Here is a 16,371-nt window from a genome sequence, read left to right on the forward strand (position 1 = left end):
AAAATGGGCCAAAAACAGTTTTTACTGACTATAAAAACTCAAAAATGGTTAAGTCTTACAGAGGGATGCAGCACTCCTTAAATTGTTCAGATATTGGGTGTGATCACAGAACCTTCAAAAGTGTATATGATCACAAAAGAAAAAAAAGAATAGCATTAACTGCAAAAGATTTCAGAAGACTCAAATGTGAAGCATCCAGGAAGATATTATCCTCTTGTGCTGTCCTATTCCAGAACTACAGCCTTCCTGGAGGCCAGAAGTACAAAGTGTTCCGTGCTCAGAGACAAGGCTGAGGCTGAATACCGACCACCACTGAACAAGATACAACAAAAGACTTGTCCAAGAAATATTTAAAGACAGATTTTTCAAAGGTTTTATGGACTGATGAGAGTGATTCTTGACGGACCAGATGGATGGGCCCGTGGCTGGATCAGTAATGTGCACAGACCTCGATTTCGACTCCGACGTTAGCGAGGTGGAGGTGGGGACTGCTATAGGCTGGTATTATTACATATGAGCTAGTTGGACCTTTTCAAATTGAAGATAGATGCAAAATCAACTCCCAAACCTTCTGCCAGTTTTTAGAAGACACTTTCTTTAACCCCTTTACAGCCCATGACGTATTAATACGCGTCTGTGCCCTGGGCTTTAAGAGCCCGACCAGTATTAGTACGTCATCGCGATCCTGCGCGCACACAGGCTGTGCGGGCGCGATCGCCGCCGGGTGTCAGCTGATTGTCACAAGTGGATTGAACATGTCAACAAGTGGATTGACTCACATCTGCAACCTCTGGTTGAATGTCTGCCCTCCTTCCTCAAGGATACTGGGGACCTTTTGAGGAAGGTAGGTGGTCTCTATGTTGAGGAGCATGCCATTCTGGTGACTGCAGATGTTGAGTCACTATACACAAATATAAGGCACTCTGATGGTCTCTCCGCAGTCAAATTCTTTCTTGATACGTCATCATTACCTATACCTCTGAGGAGCCTGATTCTTGAGCTGTTGGAGTTCACCTTGAACCATATTTTTTTCATTTTCAAGGGGTCCTATTTTCTGCAGCTCCAAGGGACAGCCATGGGCGCGGCCTTTGTGTCCGCTTATGCTAATCTGTTCCTGGGGCTGTGGGAAAGGGACCTCTGCCTGTCAGATTGTGTCCTTTTTTGGACGCACTACATCGATGACGTCCTTATAATCTGGCAGGGCTCACCCACTTCTCTTGAAAATTTTATGAATGAATTAAATTGTAATAACTATAATATCCACTTAACATATCAATTTGATCCCTATCGAGTGGAGTTTTTGGATGTCTCCCTGAGAAGGGATACATCTAATTGCCTACAAACCTCTGTGTTCCGTAAACCAACGTCAACAAACATGCTTTTGCATGCTAAATCTTCTCATCCTCGGCACATGATCCAGGCGGTACCTGTGGGGCAGTTCCTCCATATTCGGAGGATCTGCTCCACGGACACGGAATTTGAGAGACAGGCTGTGGAATTAAAGGAGAGATTCTATGCGAGACGATATAGCCGGCGAATGATTAAGCAGGCATATAGAAGGGCAAAGTCCTCCTCAAGACATGATTTGGTCTATCGGAGCCAGGCTAATAGAAATAAGAAGGAACAAGTACGTTTTGTTACCAACTTTAATTGCCAATTTCCTCGTTTGAGGAATATTTTGGCCCGTTCTTGGCACATCCTTAAAGCTGACTCAATAATATCACGCTTTATCTCGGATAGACCGTCTATTTCTATTAGACTTTCGAGGAACCTTCGAGATCATTTGGTACATTCACACTATGAGAATGCGGCAGGTATTACCACTTTTTTGGATGGACAACCCAGGAGGAGTGGGTGTGTACCGTGTCGTCGATGTGTAGCATGCCCTAACGTGGAACGGAGTGATACATTTTCTAAAGTAGATGGATCTAAGGTATATAGGATTAATAAATTCATCACGTGTACTACCAAATATGTGATCTATTTTGCGACATGCCCATGTGGTTTTATCTATGTGGGCATGACCACCCGCCAATTTAAGGTAAGGGTCCGGGAACATGTGTTGGCCATTTTTGCCGCAGTCGACCACATGGACACATCCACCGTGAAGACAATTCCACGCCATTTTAAGACCTACCACAATTGTGATGCCTCCCTATTTAAGGTAAGAGGTATAGACTGCATTATACCAGGTATACGGGGTGGAAAACTGGGTCTTAGATTGGCCCAGATGGTGTCCAGATGGATCTGGACTCTGAATACCTTATATCCAAACGGATTGAATGAAAGCATCAGTTATTCCCCCTTTCTCTGACCGGTCATCGGATAACCGGGTGTCTATGCGCGAGTGCGTCTATAAGGCATTCGCTCATGGTTACCCAGGAATATAATTATGGGATTCAGTGGATTACACTTTAGTTTTAGATGTTTTGTGTATGTTTTTATCATGTGATTTACTTTTGTTTTTTATTAAATTTTTATAGATTCATGTTGTGCTTTTGGGGTATTCTTCTCCCCTTTGTCACTGTGGACACTTTCTTATGGATATGTGAGAGGATTTCTTCTTGGATGACCAAAGACCAAATACCACTGCGAATTTTGAAAAGGAATAATCGGATATGGACATCTCTTGCTTTTTCATTGAATTTTATACCCGATTGTATGGAGGATTGCCCTGCATGATATGCTATGTTGGGGGTATAATGATATGTGACTAATTAACAATAGTTTGGGGTCAAATAAGCTGTGCGGGTATTAATTAATAATCTTGGGACCTCCTCTTGGATGTTTCCCGTTTTACACCATTGTTTATTTATTTTTTACCCTTTGAATATGATCAATTGTTCTATGCCAGGATCCCTATGACATTGTTTCCCTCATTAACATACCTTATGATGTCCGCCTCACACTTTTCTTCCCTTCTCCTCGTTTTCCTTTCTCTCCTTCCTTTCCACCCCTCCTTCCTTCCCCCCCCCCTTTTTTTCTTTTCCTCTCTTTTCTTTTTCCATGTCCACGTTCACTATGGGTGTTTTTATTCACCTCTCACAGTCATGCCTTGAAGTTTATATGCACAATATAGAAGGTAACATTGTAGCCAAGTACGCATGCGCGTCGCGGTGCCCTGGGTGCCCGCCGGCTCTCTGTATCTATAATGACGCTTGGCAATGCATTGCTTGCCGGGGGTCATGTGACGCGGAGGCTGGCCGGCGTCTTGGTCTCCGTGGTGACGCATGTGTCACATCCGGCTCCACGCGAGTGCCGTACAGCGTTGCCTGTCTCCAAGGTGATGGCAGCACTATTTCCGGCATGGAGCGCCGGCTGGCGCCTATATAAACCTGTCGCTCCATTTATCTTCATGCCCCCTGAAGAAGGGAGTGTGAAACGCACGTCGGGGCATCTCACTGCACTTGTGTGCTCTCCCCACGGGTCCCCCTGTCTCAAGCTTCCTGGATAGAACTCCGTGACTTGAAATCCCTGGTATGTATTAGCAATCAATACTTATCTGTACTCACTAGCATTTACTACAGGGATTGCTCATTGAAGGGAGTTGATGAGTAATTACCTCTCATTTTACTCTTTATATATTATAGAGGTGATTTACTTAACTACCATGCATATATATATTTATTGACTTTGATTATTAACCACTGTTGCTATGACAACAACAGTTTGGTGTATTCTTTTTAAGCCTGAGTCATATGATTGTAATAGTTGGTATATGTGGGGTCCTTTGGGGTAGTGACTGTGTTTGTGAGAAGCTTTTTTATGCTACCACTGTTCTCAAGTTCACTTTTTCCCCCTTTTTTCCCCCTTTTTTGTGCCTTATATTTATAATAATTAATTTTTTAATAATAAACTTTATATGAATTTCTAAAGATAAATCTTTGGTAGTCCCTCTTTCGTTGTTTTCTTTGGTCTTCTTATTAAAATTTAACGATGGGATTCAATTAGTCCTTCCATGGATATATATATCATTGATGAATATTATTTACGATAAACCCCATTTGGGGCATATGCACTATCGTGTCCTATGAATTGTTATGGTTATGTGCAGGGAGCGGTCCCGCACCGCTCCCAGCACATTAACCCCCGCAATGCTGCGATCGAAGTCGATCGCAACATTGCGGTGGCAAGGGGAGGTGATCGGTATACTCAACTCCTCTTCCGGCCTCCAGCGCTGTCTGATGGAGCTTCCCGGGTGTTGCCATGACGACCCAATGTCATCATAACATCCGGGTCACCAGGCAGCAGGAACATTGTTTGGTCTTGCGCAGTGCACGACCACACAATGTTCTCACTGTGCAGCGCTGACTGCCTGCATGGCACAGGGATGGTGCTCCATCCCTATGCTGAGGAGGCGATCAGAATAAAATAAGTGAAAGTCCCATAGTGGGACAAAGTAAAAAAGTGTAAAAACTCTCAGAAAGTGGAAAAAAATTTTTTTAAAAATTGTAAAAATATTTAAAAAAAAAATAATCCACCAAAAATAAAAATATAATGTACCCATCAATAAATATTATTATGAAAAAAAAGCAAACAAACAATAAAAGTACACATATTTGGTATCGCCGCGTCCGGAACGACGTGACCTATAAAACTGTCCCACTAGTTAACCCCTTCATTGAACACGGTAAAATAAATAAATAAAAAACAAAGCAAAAAACAATGCTTTATCATCATACCACCAAACAAAAAATGGAATAACATGCGATCAAAAAGACGAATATAAATAAAAATGGTACCGCTGAAAACGTCATCTTGTCCCGCAAAAAACAAGCTGCCATACGGCTCCATCATCCAAAAAATCTAAAAGTTATAGCTCTCAGAATAAAGCAATGCAAAATAATATTTTTTTCTATAAAATAGCTTTTATTGTGTAAAAGCGCCAAAACATAGAAAAACGATATAAATGTGGTACCGCTGTAAACGTACTGACCCGAAGAATAAAGCTACCTTATCAATTTTACCACACGCGGAACAGAATTTAAAAAAAACAAAAAAACAATTCATGAATTGTTGGTTTTTGTTTATTCTGCCTCCCAAAAATCGGAATAGAAAGCGATCAAAAAATGTCACGTGCCTGAAAATGGCACCAATAAAAACATCAAGTCATCCCACAAAAAACAAGCCATCACATGACTCTGTCGGCCAAAATATGGAAAAATTATAGCTCTCAAAATATGGCGATGCAAAAACTAGATTTTACAAAAAATGCGTCTTTTAGTGTGTGACAGCTGTCAATCATAAAAACCCCATATGATTCTGGTATAACTGTATTCGCACCACCCGAAGAATAAAGTCATCTAATCACTTATACCACAAGAGGAACGGCGTAAAAAATAAACTCTCGGGTTAGGGTTGTGCTAGGTTTAGGGTTGTGCTCTTTCAAAAGTAAGAAAAAAAGATGGCGATATGGCGACTAGTGTTGAGTGCAAGTGCTCGCTACTTGAGTTTGCATTGGGTGCTCTGGTATGCATTGAGTATCGTGGGTATTTCAGTGACATGCTCGAGTCTCCGCCCCATATGCTTCGCGGCCAAAAAAACGTTGCGGAGATTGCCTGCCTTGCCTGTTTAGACACACAGGGGCTCTACAAATACGACATGGTTCCAATTTGTTAGCGGACACCATGTCACGTTTGGAGAGCCCCTGTGTGCCTAAACATTGGAGCTCCCCCACAAATGACCCCATTTTGGAAACTAGACCCCGCAAGGCACCTATCTAGATGCATAGTGAGCACTTGGAACCCCCAGGTGCTTCACAAATTGATTCGTAAGAATGAAAAAGTGGGAAAAAAAACACTTTTTTATTTTTACGGATTAATTTGTGAAGCACCTGGGGGTTCAAAATGCTCACCACCCATCTAGATAAGTTCCCAGGGGGGGGTATAGTTTCCAAAATGGGGTCACTTATGGGGGGTTTCCACTGTTTAGGCACATCAGGGGCTCTCCAAACGCAACATGGCGTCCGCTAATTATTCAAGCAAATTTTACAATCGAAAATTCAAATGGCGGTCCTTCCCTTCCGAGCCCTGCCGTGCGCCCAAACAGTGTTTTTTCCCCACATATGGGGTAAGTGCGTGCCCAGGGGAAATTGCACAACAAATTTTGGGGTCCATTTTTTCCTGTTACCCCTGCGAAAATAAAAAAAATTTGGTCTAAAGTAACTTTTTTGTAAAAAAAAGTTAAATGTTCATTTTTTTCTTCCACATTCAAAAAATTCCTGTGAAGCACCTGAAGGGTTAATAAAGTTGTTGAATGTGGTTTTGAGTACCTTGAGGGGTGCAGTTTTAGAATGGTGTCACTTTTGGGTATTTTCTGTCATAAAGACCTCTCAAAGTGACTTCAAATGTGATGTGGTCCCTAGAAAAATGGTTTTGTACATTTTGTTGGAAAAATGAGAAATCGCTGGTCAACTTTTAACCCTTATAGCTCCATAACAAAAAAAATTTTGGTTCCAAAATTGTGCTGATGTAAAGTAGACATGTGGGAAATGTTATTTATTAACTATTTTGTGTGACATGTCTCTCTGATTTAAGGGCATAAAAATTCAAATTTTGAAAATTGCAAAATTTTCGCCAAATTTCCATTTTTTTCACAAATAAACGCAAGTGATATCGAAGAAATTTTACCACAATCCTGAAGTTCAATATGTCACGAAAAAACAGTCTCAGAATCAGTGGGATCTGTTGAAGCGTTCCAGAGTAATTACCTCATAAAGTGACAGTGGTCAGAATTGTAAAAATTGGCCTGGTCATTAATGTGCAAACCACCTTGGGTTGTAAAGGGGTTAAGCAGAGGTACAGAAAAAATCTACATCTTTAAAAAAACAGGATTGTTCTGCGGGACAATGCTCAATCACAGCATTGAAGTCTTCATTGCTCAGTGCCCGGAAATATTTTAAAGATGAAAGACTAATGACATGACTTTTTCCTCACTGGACCTAGACCTTACTGAGAACTTTCGAGCTTTTCTTAAACTCGAGATTTATGGTGAAGGAGAACAGTCCCCTCTCTGATCAGTGTCTGGGACTATGGTTGGTGCTCCCCACAAAGATGAACGTCAACAGAGTAAGAAATGAATGGACTCCATGGATGGATGGCTTATCACTGGTGTTGAGAAGAATGGTGGCTATATTGGTCACTGATATATATTTATTAATTGTCAGAAATGTATTCTATAACAGATGAAAATAAATAATTAAGATGGAAAATTTTCATTTTTCATATAGTTGCATAATAATTCTGGACAGAGATATTCTGCTAAGACAACACCTCACGTTTACTTTGTTAAATATTCAGGTTTCAGGTTTATTACCCTTTGGATTGACCGACAGCACTGGAGATGTGAAATAATAAAAGTAATCATCAAAAATACAAATTATCTAATAATTGTGCACACAGTGTAGAGAAGGTGGTGGAGTTAGAAGAACTTATCTTGGAGTGGTGAGATATAAACAAATAAACCATTAACATATTTTATTGGCTGTACAAAGACTGCTGTTTCTTTATATTGTTAAATTACCTGAATTATTTTATAACTTCCGTAATCCCAACTGATAGCACATAGGTATCTCTGTCTGACCTGAAGATGTATGAAGTGCTCTACCACATTATTGCTTCATACCGGCATCACAATGCTGTTAATTTTTTTTTATTACACAGAATTTTATATATTTTACACCAACTCATCTTCAATTCACTCAGATTCACACAATATGAGATACTAATAATTTATCTATATAATTTTCCTATAGAAGAATGGATAGAGACAGAAGGAAGATGGTGGAGAGGATATTACACCTCACCCCAGAGATCCTCTTCCGGCTTACTGGAGAGGTGAGAGATTCTGATGACGTCAAATTACATCATTCTTATATATGGGAATAACAGATGGACAGAACTGGAGAGGTGAGGACTCTGGAAATGTCTGGAGGGAGATTTATTAATGTGTCTCTCCATAACCAGGATTACACAGTAGTGAAGAAGACCTCTAGTGAGCGCTGTCAGGACCCTGTGTCTGAAGGATGGGGAAGACCCCTGAGCCCAATCACTGGACCTCCACCTCACCCCCTGATACATGAGGACATCAATGACCAGAAGATCCTAGAACTCACCTACAAGATGATTGAGCTGCTGACTGGAGAGGTGACACTGCTGGGAATGCTGGGACATTATACAGTAACGCTATGAAGGGATCGGGGGGATGACGGTATCATTGTATGTGTCAGGTTCCTATCAGGTGTCAGGATGTCGCTGTCTATTTCTCCATGGAGGAGTCGGAGTATTTAGAACTACACAAAGATCTGTACAAGTTCGTCATGATGGAGGTTCCCCAGCCCCTCACATCACCAGGTAATAGACAGGGCTAAATACACATGGCCTATAATTATCTGTATGTAAAGAATGAATTCAGTCCCTGTATGTGTTTCCTCCAGATCTATCCAGTAAGAGGTCAACACCAGAGAGATGTCCCCGTCCTCTTCTTCCACAGGACTGTAAACAAGAAGATCCCAATGTTCCTCAGGATCATCAGGTAGATGGAGAGAAGGTGTCATGAGCTCTCCCCTGTGATGTGTAGATGACTGTGAAGGTCTTGTGTTCAGTCTTGTTTTATCCACCAGTATTATATGTTTTATACTTGTGTAATGAGAACGGTGGAGATGGCAGGATTAGAGCTGATCATAGATGTGACTTCTCCATCTGTCTGTGACTTTTACAATATTTGTTTCAGGGTGAAGATCTGACCCATATTAATACTACAGAGGCATATGTGAGGGATGATGATCGGTGTAAGGAGGAGATTCCTACATATGACTACCCAGGTGAGTAGTAACCACTAAATGCAAAGAAGCCACAGATTCTTCTCAAGTACCGGCTGTGGCTGCTTTATCAGTGGTGTAGTGCTGTTGTGTCACAATTGTGTGATCACTATTTTACCTCTAGACCACAACATTTTCCTCCATCCAAAAATGTTCACATTACTTTTTGTAATTGTGAAAGACCTTTTCTGTAGGACTTACAAACTTGAGGATCCACCTACCCCCTGGGATTAGAAGACACTGACCCTTACCTGCCCAGATCTGTAAACTACAAAGCCAAATGACAGCGTACATAGAATGTGCTGACAAGTGAGAAAATCAGTTGAAGAGAAAGTGGAGGGTAATGATGCTGTTGGCTTCCTAGATCCCTGATATCTTATTGGATGAATCTACCTTCTCTCCCTTCTGTGCTGCTGAATGTCCTCATATGGTCCCTACAAGACCAGGTCCAGTCTCCCTGACCTAACTTAACTTTTATGATCGACAACATTAAATGTGCAGTGAGGGCCAAGTGGGAATTTCTGTACAATAACAACAGAGTTTCCCTTTATGCTGACTTTTCAATATCTTTTAAAACTAACTAACTTCAAACAGGATTGTGATAAACTATACAGAAAACATTACACCTGTGCCATGATATATCTCTAAGCTGTGCGTGGCTGATGGCTGTAATATACATTTATTCACGCCTGCAGGAGATGTGGTGGCATGGCTCCAGCCCTGGTTTCATGGATTCACTCCACGTCATAAATTACATTATGTTTTCAGTCCTAAGGAATTCAGATTACTGCTCAATCTCTCCTGAAATGGGGGCGCTAATACTTTCTCTACTCTTCTGGTCAGGACTCATAGTAGCTCCAATGGTCCACCATAAATGAGTGCAACTCCGATTTAGTATTGGAGCTCTCCCCTCTTACATATGTTGTTGTTTGGGATGTAACATATCTTTTATTCTGTCTTTTTTTTACAGGTTCATTCTGTATGATAGCTTTATTGTGGTGGGATCAGTCACTAAATGAGCCGGGGTCACAACAGGAAACAAATACACAAGCCGGGAGCTGAGCACAGAGGACTGAACCAGAGGAGAACAAGGCTGTATCTGGCAGCTTCCGGCAATATGCTTCCAGCTTTAGTAGGGTGCGGTGCTTTCCAAATGGCTGAAGCAGGGAGCAGATTACTCCAGCTGGACAGCACACACACCCATACTGCCAGACTGGATGGTACTACTGGTCCCAGTCACCCTAATCTTAGTGGCTGGACAGAGCCTGCGCCGCCCAGAGCTTCTGATTCTGACGTCTCCTCCATCACCAGCGCCACCTGCAGGATGAATAAGGCGGCTCCTGGTGAGAGAAGCAGACGTCGCAGGAGCAGATCCCAGAGGAGATGGGACCCACCATTTGCAGAAGCCCTAATGTGACCAAATTGCAGAAAACCAGAGCAGTAGAAATCCCCATAAAGTGACTCCATTTTGGAAATTATAACCCTCAGTGATATAATCTATAGGAGTAGTGACTATTTTGACTCCACAGGCACTTTCCGGAAATTAGCACGCAGTGGATGATGGAGAGTGAAAATTACAAATATATAATTTCATTACCCAACACATAGTGCCCAGATTGTGCTCCAGGAGACACACACCATAAATTAAGTGGGTTCTTCTCACTATAGTAATGCCAAATACATGGATGATAAATGTGGTTTGGGCGCAAGGCTCAGTAGCGGAGGGGAGATTTGATTTTGGCAGAGCGGATATTGCTGGATTGGTTTATTGATGAGTAGAAGCTTTTATTGGTATAATTTTCACGTACATAACATTTTTTGATGGCTTCTTATTCCATATTTTGGAGGCTGAATGAATAAACAGTTGAACACTACGCTCCACTGGTTTATTCTTTGAGGTTTTTAATTAGACTGTGAACTGTCATTCTGTCAATAACTTGTCATTTCTACAGACATTTTAAGAAGAAATGTTCAAAAATATAAATTGAAGGATATTTTATTCAAAGTTAATAATTGTTTTTTTTTCTTGGCAGATGACTGTACCAGGAGATCAGAGGGACAGGAGATTTTTAAATCGGATGATCTTGAGATCCCACAGGATACAATTGAAGTGAATATGATTACTCCAGATATACCATCATCCATTCACAGCAAAGATCTGTCATCTGATCCTTTGAAACAGGTCCTGTCTTCTGATTCATTACTGACTACTAAGGAAAGTCAAAATAAAAAAATAAGCATTAAACAACAAACTGCTCATAAAGGAAAGAAGTCATTTTCACTTTCAGAAAATGAAAATAGTTTTACCCTCGAAAAGTCTATTCTTAAACATCAAAAAATTCACACAGTGGACAAGAGATTTTTTTGTTCCAAATGTGGGAGATGTTTTAACCAGAAATCAGATTTTGTGAAGCACCAGAGAACTCACACAGGGAAGAAGCCTTTTTCATGTTCAGAATGTGGGAAATGTTTTAACCAGAAATCAGATTTTGTGAAGCACCAGAGAACCCACACAGGGGAAAAACCTTTTTCATGTTCAGAATGTGGGAAATGTTTTAACCAGAAATCAGCTGTTGTTATACACCTGAGAACCCACACAGGGGAGAAGCCTTTTTCATGTTCAGAATGTGGGAAATGTTTTAGACATAAATCAGTTTTGGTTAACCACCAGATAGCCCACACAGGGGAGAAGCCTTTTTCTTGTTCAGAATGTGGGAAATGTTTTAGCCATAAATCAGTTTTGGTTAACCACAAGAGAACCCACACAGGGGAGAAGCCTTTTTCATGTTCAGAATGTGGGAAATGTTGTAACCAGAAATCAGATTTGATTAACCACCAGAGAACCCACACAGGGGAGAAGCCTTTTTCATGTTCAGAATGTGAGAAATGTTTTAACCAGAAATCAGATATTGTTGTACACCTGAGAACCCACACAGGAGAGAAGCCTTTTTCATGTTCAGAATGTGGGAAATGTTTTAGCCATAAATCAGTTTTGGTTAACCACCAGAGAACCCACACAGGGGAGAAGCCTTTTTCTTGTTCAGAATGTGGGAAATGTTTTAACAATCAATCGGTTTTGATTAATCACCAGAGAACCCACACAGGGGAGAAGCCTTTTTCATGTTCAGAATGTGGGAAATGTTGTAGCCAGAAATCAGATTTGATTAACCACCAGAGAACCCACACTGGGGAGAAGCCTTTTTCATGTTCAGAATGTGAGAAATGTTTTAACCAGAAATCAGATTTTGTTAAGCACCAGAGAACTCACACAGGGGAGAAGCCTTTTTCATGTTCAGAATGTGGAAAATATTTTGATCGTAAAATTATTCTTGATGGCCACAAGAGAACTCACACAGGGGAGAAGCCCTTTTCCTGTTCAGAATGTGGGAAATGTTTTAACCATAAATCAGCTTTGGTTAATCACCAGAGAACTCACACAGGGGAGAAGCCTTTTTCATGTTCAGAATGTGGAAAATGTTTTAATCGTAAAATGATTCTTGATAACCACAAGAGAACTCACACAGGGGAGAAACCTTTCTCATGTTCAGAATGTGGGAAATGTTTTAACCAGAAATCAGATTTGATTAAGCACCAGAGAACTCACACAGGGGAGAAGCCTTTTTCATGTTCAGAATGTGGAAAATGTTTTAATCATAAAATTATTCTTGATAATCACAAGAGAACTCACACAGGGGAGAAACCTTTTTCATGTTCAGAATGTGGGAAATGTTTTAACCAGAAGTCAGATTTGATTAATCACCAGAGAACTCACACAGGGGAGAAGCCTTTTTCATGTTTAGAATGTGGAAAATGTTTTAATCGTAAAATGATTCTTGATAACCACAAGAGAACCCACACAGGGGAGAAGCCCTTTTCATGTTCAGAATGTGGGAAATGTTTTAACCAGAAATCAGCTTTGGTTAAGCACCAGAGAACCCACACAGGGGAGAAGCCTTTTTCATGTTCAGAATGTGGGAAATGTTGTAGCCAGAAATCAGATTTGATTAACCACCAGAGAACCCACACTGGGGAGAAGCCTTTTTCATGTTCAGAATGTGAGAAATGTTTTAACCAGAAATCAGATTTTGTTAAGCACCAGAGAACTCACACAGGGGAGAAGCCTTTTTCATGTTCAGAATGTGGAAAATATTTTGATCGTAAAATTATTCTTGATGGCCACAAGAGAACTCACACAGGGGAGAAGCCCTTTTCCTGTTCAGAATGTGGGAAATGTTTTAACCATAAATCAGCTTTGGTTAATCACCAGAGAACTCACACAGGGGAGAAGCCTTTTTCATGTTCAGAATGTGGAAAATGTTTTAATCGTAAAATGATTCTTGATAACCACAAGAGAACTCACACAGGGGAGAAACCTTTCTCATGTTCAGAATGTGGGAAATGTTTTAACCAGAAATCAGATTTGATTAAGCACCAGAGAACTCACACAGGGGAGAAGCCTTTTTCATGTTCAGAATGTGGAAAATGTTTTAATCATAAAATTATTCTTGATAATCACAAGAGAACTCACACAGGGGAGAAACCTTTTTCATGTTCAGAATGTGGGAAATGTTTTAACCAGAAGTCAGATTTGATTAATCACCAGAGAACTCACACAGGGGAGAAGCCTTTTTCATGTTTAGAATGTGGAAAATGTTTTAATCGTAAAATGATTCTTGATAACCACAAGAGAACCCACACAGGGGAGAAGCCCTTTTCATGTTCAGAATGTGGGAAATGTTTTAACCAGAAATCAGCTTTGGTTAAGCACCAGAGAACTCACACAGGGGAGAAGCCTTTTTCATGTTCAGAATGTGGGAAATGTTTTAACCAGAAAGCGCATCTTAATAGCCACCAGAGAACTCACACAGGGGAGAAGCCTTTTTCATGTTGAGAATGTGGGAAATGTTTTAATTGTAAAATGATTCTTAAGAGACACAAGAGAACCCACACAGGGGAGAAGCCTTTTTCCTATTCTTTTTTTTTTAATCCAAGACATTTTTATTGAGATTTTTTCATTAGTTTTTTTTTACAAAACAATAAACCAGTACATACAATAATAAAATAACATACCATAGGGATGAGATACATGCATCTCTCCTATATATCCTTATAGCTTGCCCATTACCGTCTGATAACTTGCAGTTACTATATCTAACAATTAACATTCTACATTCTTGAAATCTCTTATATAACCATAATATTGTAATAAACATTATAATCCTATACACATATAGGTGTGCTATATTACCCATACCACATGTTAGAGAATTCCAATACACATTACAATGAAACATTAGACCTCGCCAATACCCCCCTTCCCCCATAAGTCATTGTCTCTCCTACAATATCCCCCTTGATGGCATTCCAGGTGTTTCCAACCATAAGCCCCATATTTTCTCATATGTATTCATTGAGTTTTGTTTTTTATATACCCCTTTTTCTAATCTGATAATATTATTTATCCTATTTTTGCGTTCACTAATTTCTGGAGGCGAGGGGTTAATCCATTTGGATGCAATATGTCTCCTAGCTTGAAATAAAATATGTGAAATCCCTATTGACATTGGGTTAAATTCCATATCATCCTCTAATATACCTAATAGGCATTTTTTGGGGTCTGGTTGAATATCTATTTTATATACCCTCTTTATAATAGACAGAACTCCTTTCCAGTATTTACCTATCTCCCGGCATTCCCATAGCGGATGTAATAGGCCCGCAGCATCCATGTTACATCCTGGACATTCAGCCGCAGTCCGGTATCCTATGTTACATAGGAATCTAGGCGTCTTATATTTCCTATGTATTAATATGATCTGGGAAAATCTCTGAGCCTCATTTAAAGATAATTGGGGTACCAGTTCTAATACCGCTCTCCATTGATCCTCAGAAATTGGACCTATATCTCCATCCATTTTTGTCTAGCTGGAGAAGGAAATTTTGTTAAATAATTATCAAGAAGGACTCAATAAAATATCAGAAATATGACCCTTAGTATTTCCCTTCTCTAATACCAACTTAACAAAAGTATTATTTTCTACCCAAAAGGGCGTCCATCTTGATTGTGCATTAAATGAATGCCGAAACTATAGATATTTATACAATTGTTTATTTGTCATCGCAAATCCCCCCTTTAATTGATCAAAGGACTTAAGTATTCCTTCAGACAATATGTTTTATATCATATATACGTGTTATATTGTATATATTCCTTTATCCACTCAACTCCGGAATCCCTCTAATTTATAGACCTCTGCATATTTATTATTAAACCATATAGGTGTAGATTCATTGCAGTCTCCTATTTCCATTATATCTTTACCCCTATCCCAGACCTTGTAGAGTAGAGCAAGTGTAGGGTATATTGATTTCTTGTGTGCGAGGTCATTCAGTTCCACTATATGAATAGGAATATTCCACGGTGTTCCTGAGGTAATTAACCGCTTAATACTATTTGGGTTTGCAGCGCTTTGCCACCCACCCAAATGTTGCAATTGCGCTGCCATATAATACAGTGGGGCAAGAAAGTCTTTAGTCAGCCACCAATTGTGCAAGTTCTCCCACTTAAAAAGATGAGAGAGTCCTGTAATTGACATCATAGGTAGACCTCAGCTATGAGAGACAAAATGAGAAAACAAATCCTGAAAATCACATTGTCTGATTTGGAAAGAATTTTTTTTCAAATTTTGGTGGAAAATAAGTATTTGGTCAATTGCAAAAGTTCATCTCAATACTTTATTATATATCCTTTGTTGGCAATGACAGAGGTCAAACGTTTTCTGTAAGTCTTCACAAGGTTGGCACACACTGTTACTGGTATGTTGGCCCATTCCTCCATGCAGATCTCCTCTAGAGCAGTGATGTTTTGGGGCTGTCGCTGGGCAACACGGACTTTCAACTCCCTCCAAAGGTTTACTATAGGGTTTAGATCTGGAGACTGGCTAGGCCACTCCAGGACCTTGAAATGCTTCTTACGAAGCCACTCCTTTGTTGCCCTGGCAGTGTGCTTGTCATGCTGAAAGACCCAGCCATGTTTCATCTTCAATGCCTTTGCTGATGGAAGGAGGTTTGCACTCAAAATCTCACGATACATGAGCCCATTCATTCTTTCATGTACACGGATTAGTCGTCCTGGTCCCTTGGCAGAGACACAGCCCCAAAGCATGATGTTGCCACCCCCATGCTTCACTGTAGGTATGGTGTTCTTTGGATGCAACTCAGCATTCTTTCTCCTCCAAACACGACAAGTTGTGTTTCTACCAAACAGTTCTACTTTGGTTTCATCTGACCATATGACATTCTCCCAATACTCTTCTGGATCATCCAAATGCTCTTTAGGAAACTTCAGATGGGCCCAGACATGTAATGGCTTAAGCAGAGGGACACGTCTGGCACTGCAGGATCTGAGTCCCTGGTGGCATAGTGTGTTACTGATGGTAGTCTGTGTAACGTTGGTCCCAGCTCTCTGCAGGTCATTCACTAGGTCCCCCTGTGAGGTTCTGGGATTTTTGCTCACCGTTCCTGAGATCATTTTGACCCAATGGGGTGAAATC

At 40.4% G+C, this 16,371-nt stretch overlaps 1 protein-coding gene across 1 annotated transcript in view; it reads left to right on the forward strand.

The window, feature by feature from the left end:
- The window catches only part of LOC141176095 (uncharacterized), a 29,516-nt gene extending 14,161 nt beyond the window's left edge, over positions 1 to 15,355 (forward strand). The window contains exons 2-7 of the mRNA XM_073660084.1: positions 7,754 to 7,835; positions 7,965 to 8,144; positions 8,228 to 8,351; positions 8,435 to 8,532; positions 8,731 to 8,821; positions 10,852 to 15,355. Of these exons, the coding sequence (XP_073516185.1) occupies positions 7,758 to 7,835; positions 7,965 to 8,144; positions 8,228 to 8,351; positions 8,435 to 8,532; positions 8,731 to 8,821; positions 10,852 to 13,709 (3,429 nt within the window). The 5' untranslated portion in view covers positions 7,754 to 7,757 and the 3' untranslated portion in view covers positions 13,710 to 15,355. The remainder of the gene's footprint in view (positions 1 to 7,753; positions 7,836 to 7,964; positions 8,145 to 8,227; positions 8,352 to 8,434; positions 8,533 to 8,730; positions 8,822 to 10,851) is intronic.
- Positions 15,356 to 16,371: the final 1,016 nt, after the last annotated feature.

This window comes from Phyllobates terribilis, unplaced genomic scaffold, assembly GCF_046119375.1.
Source record: "Phyllobates terribilis strain yellow unplaced genomic scaffold, ASM4611937v1 Scaffold_17__1_contigs__length_24005725, whole genome shotgun sequence".
NCBI lineage: Eukaryota > Metazoa > Chordata > Amphibia > Anura > Dendrobatidae > Phyllobates > Phyllobates terribilis.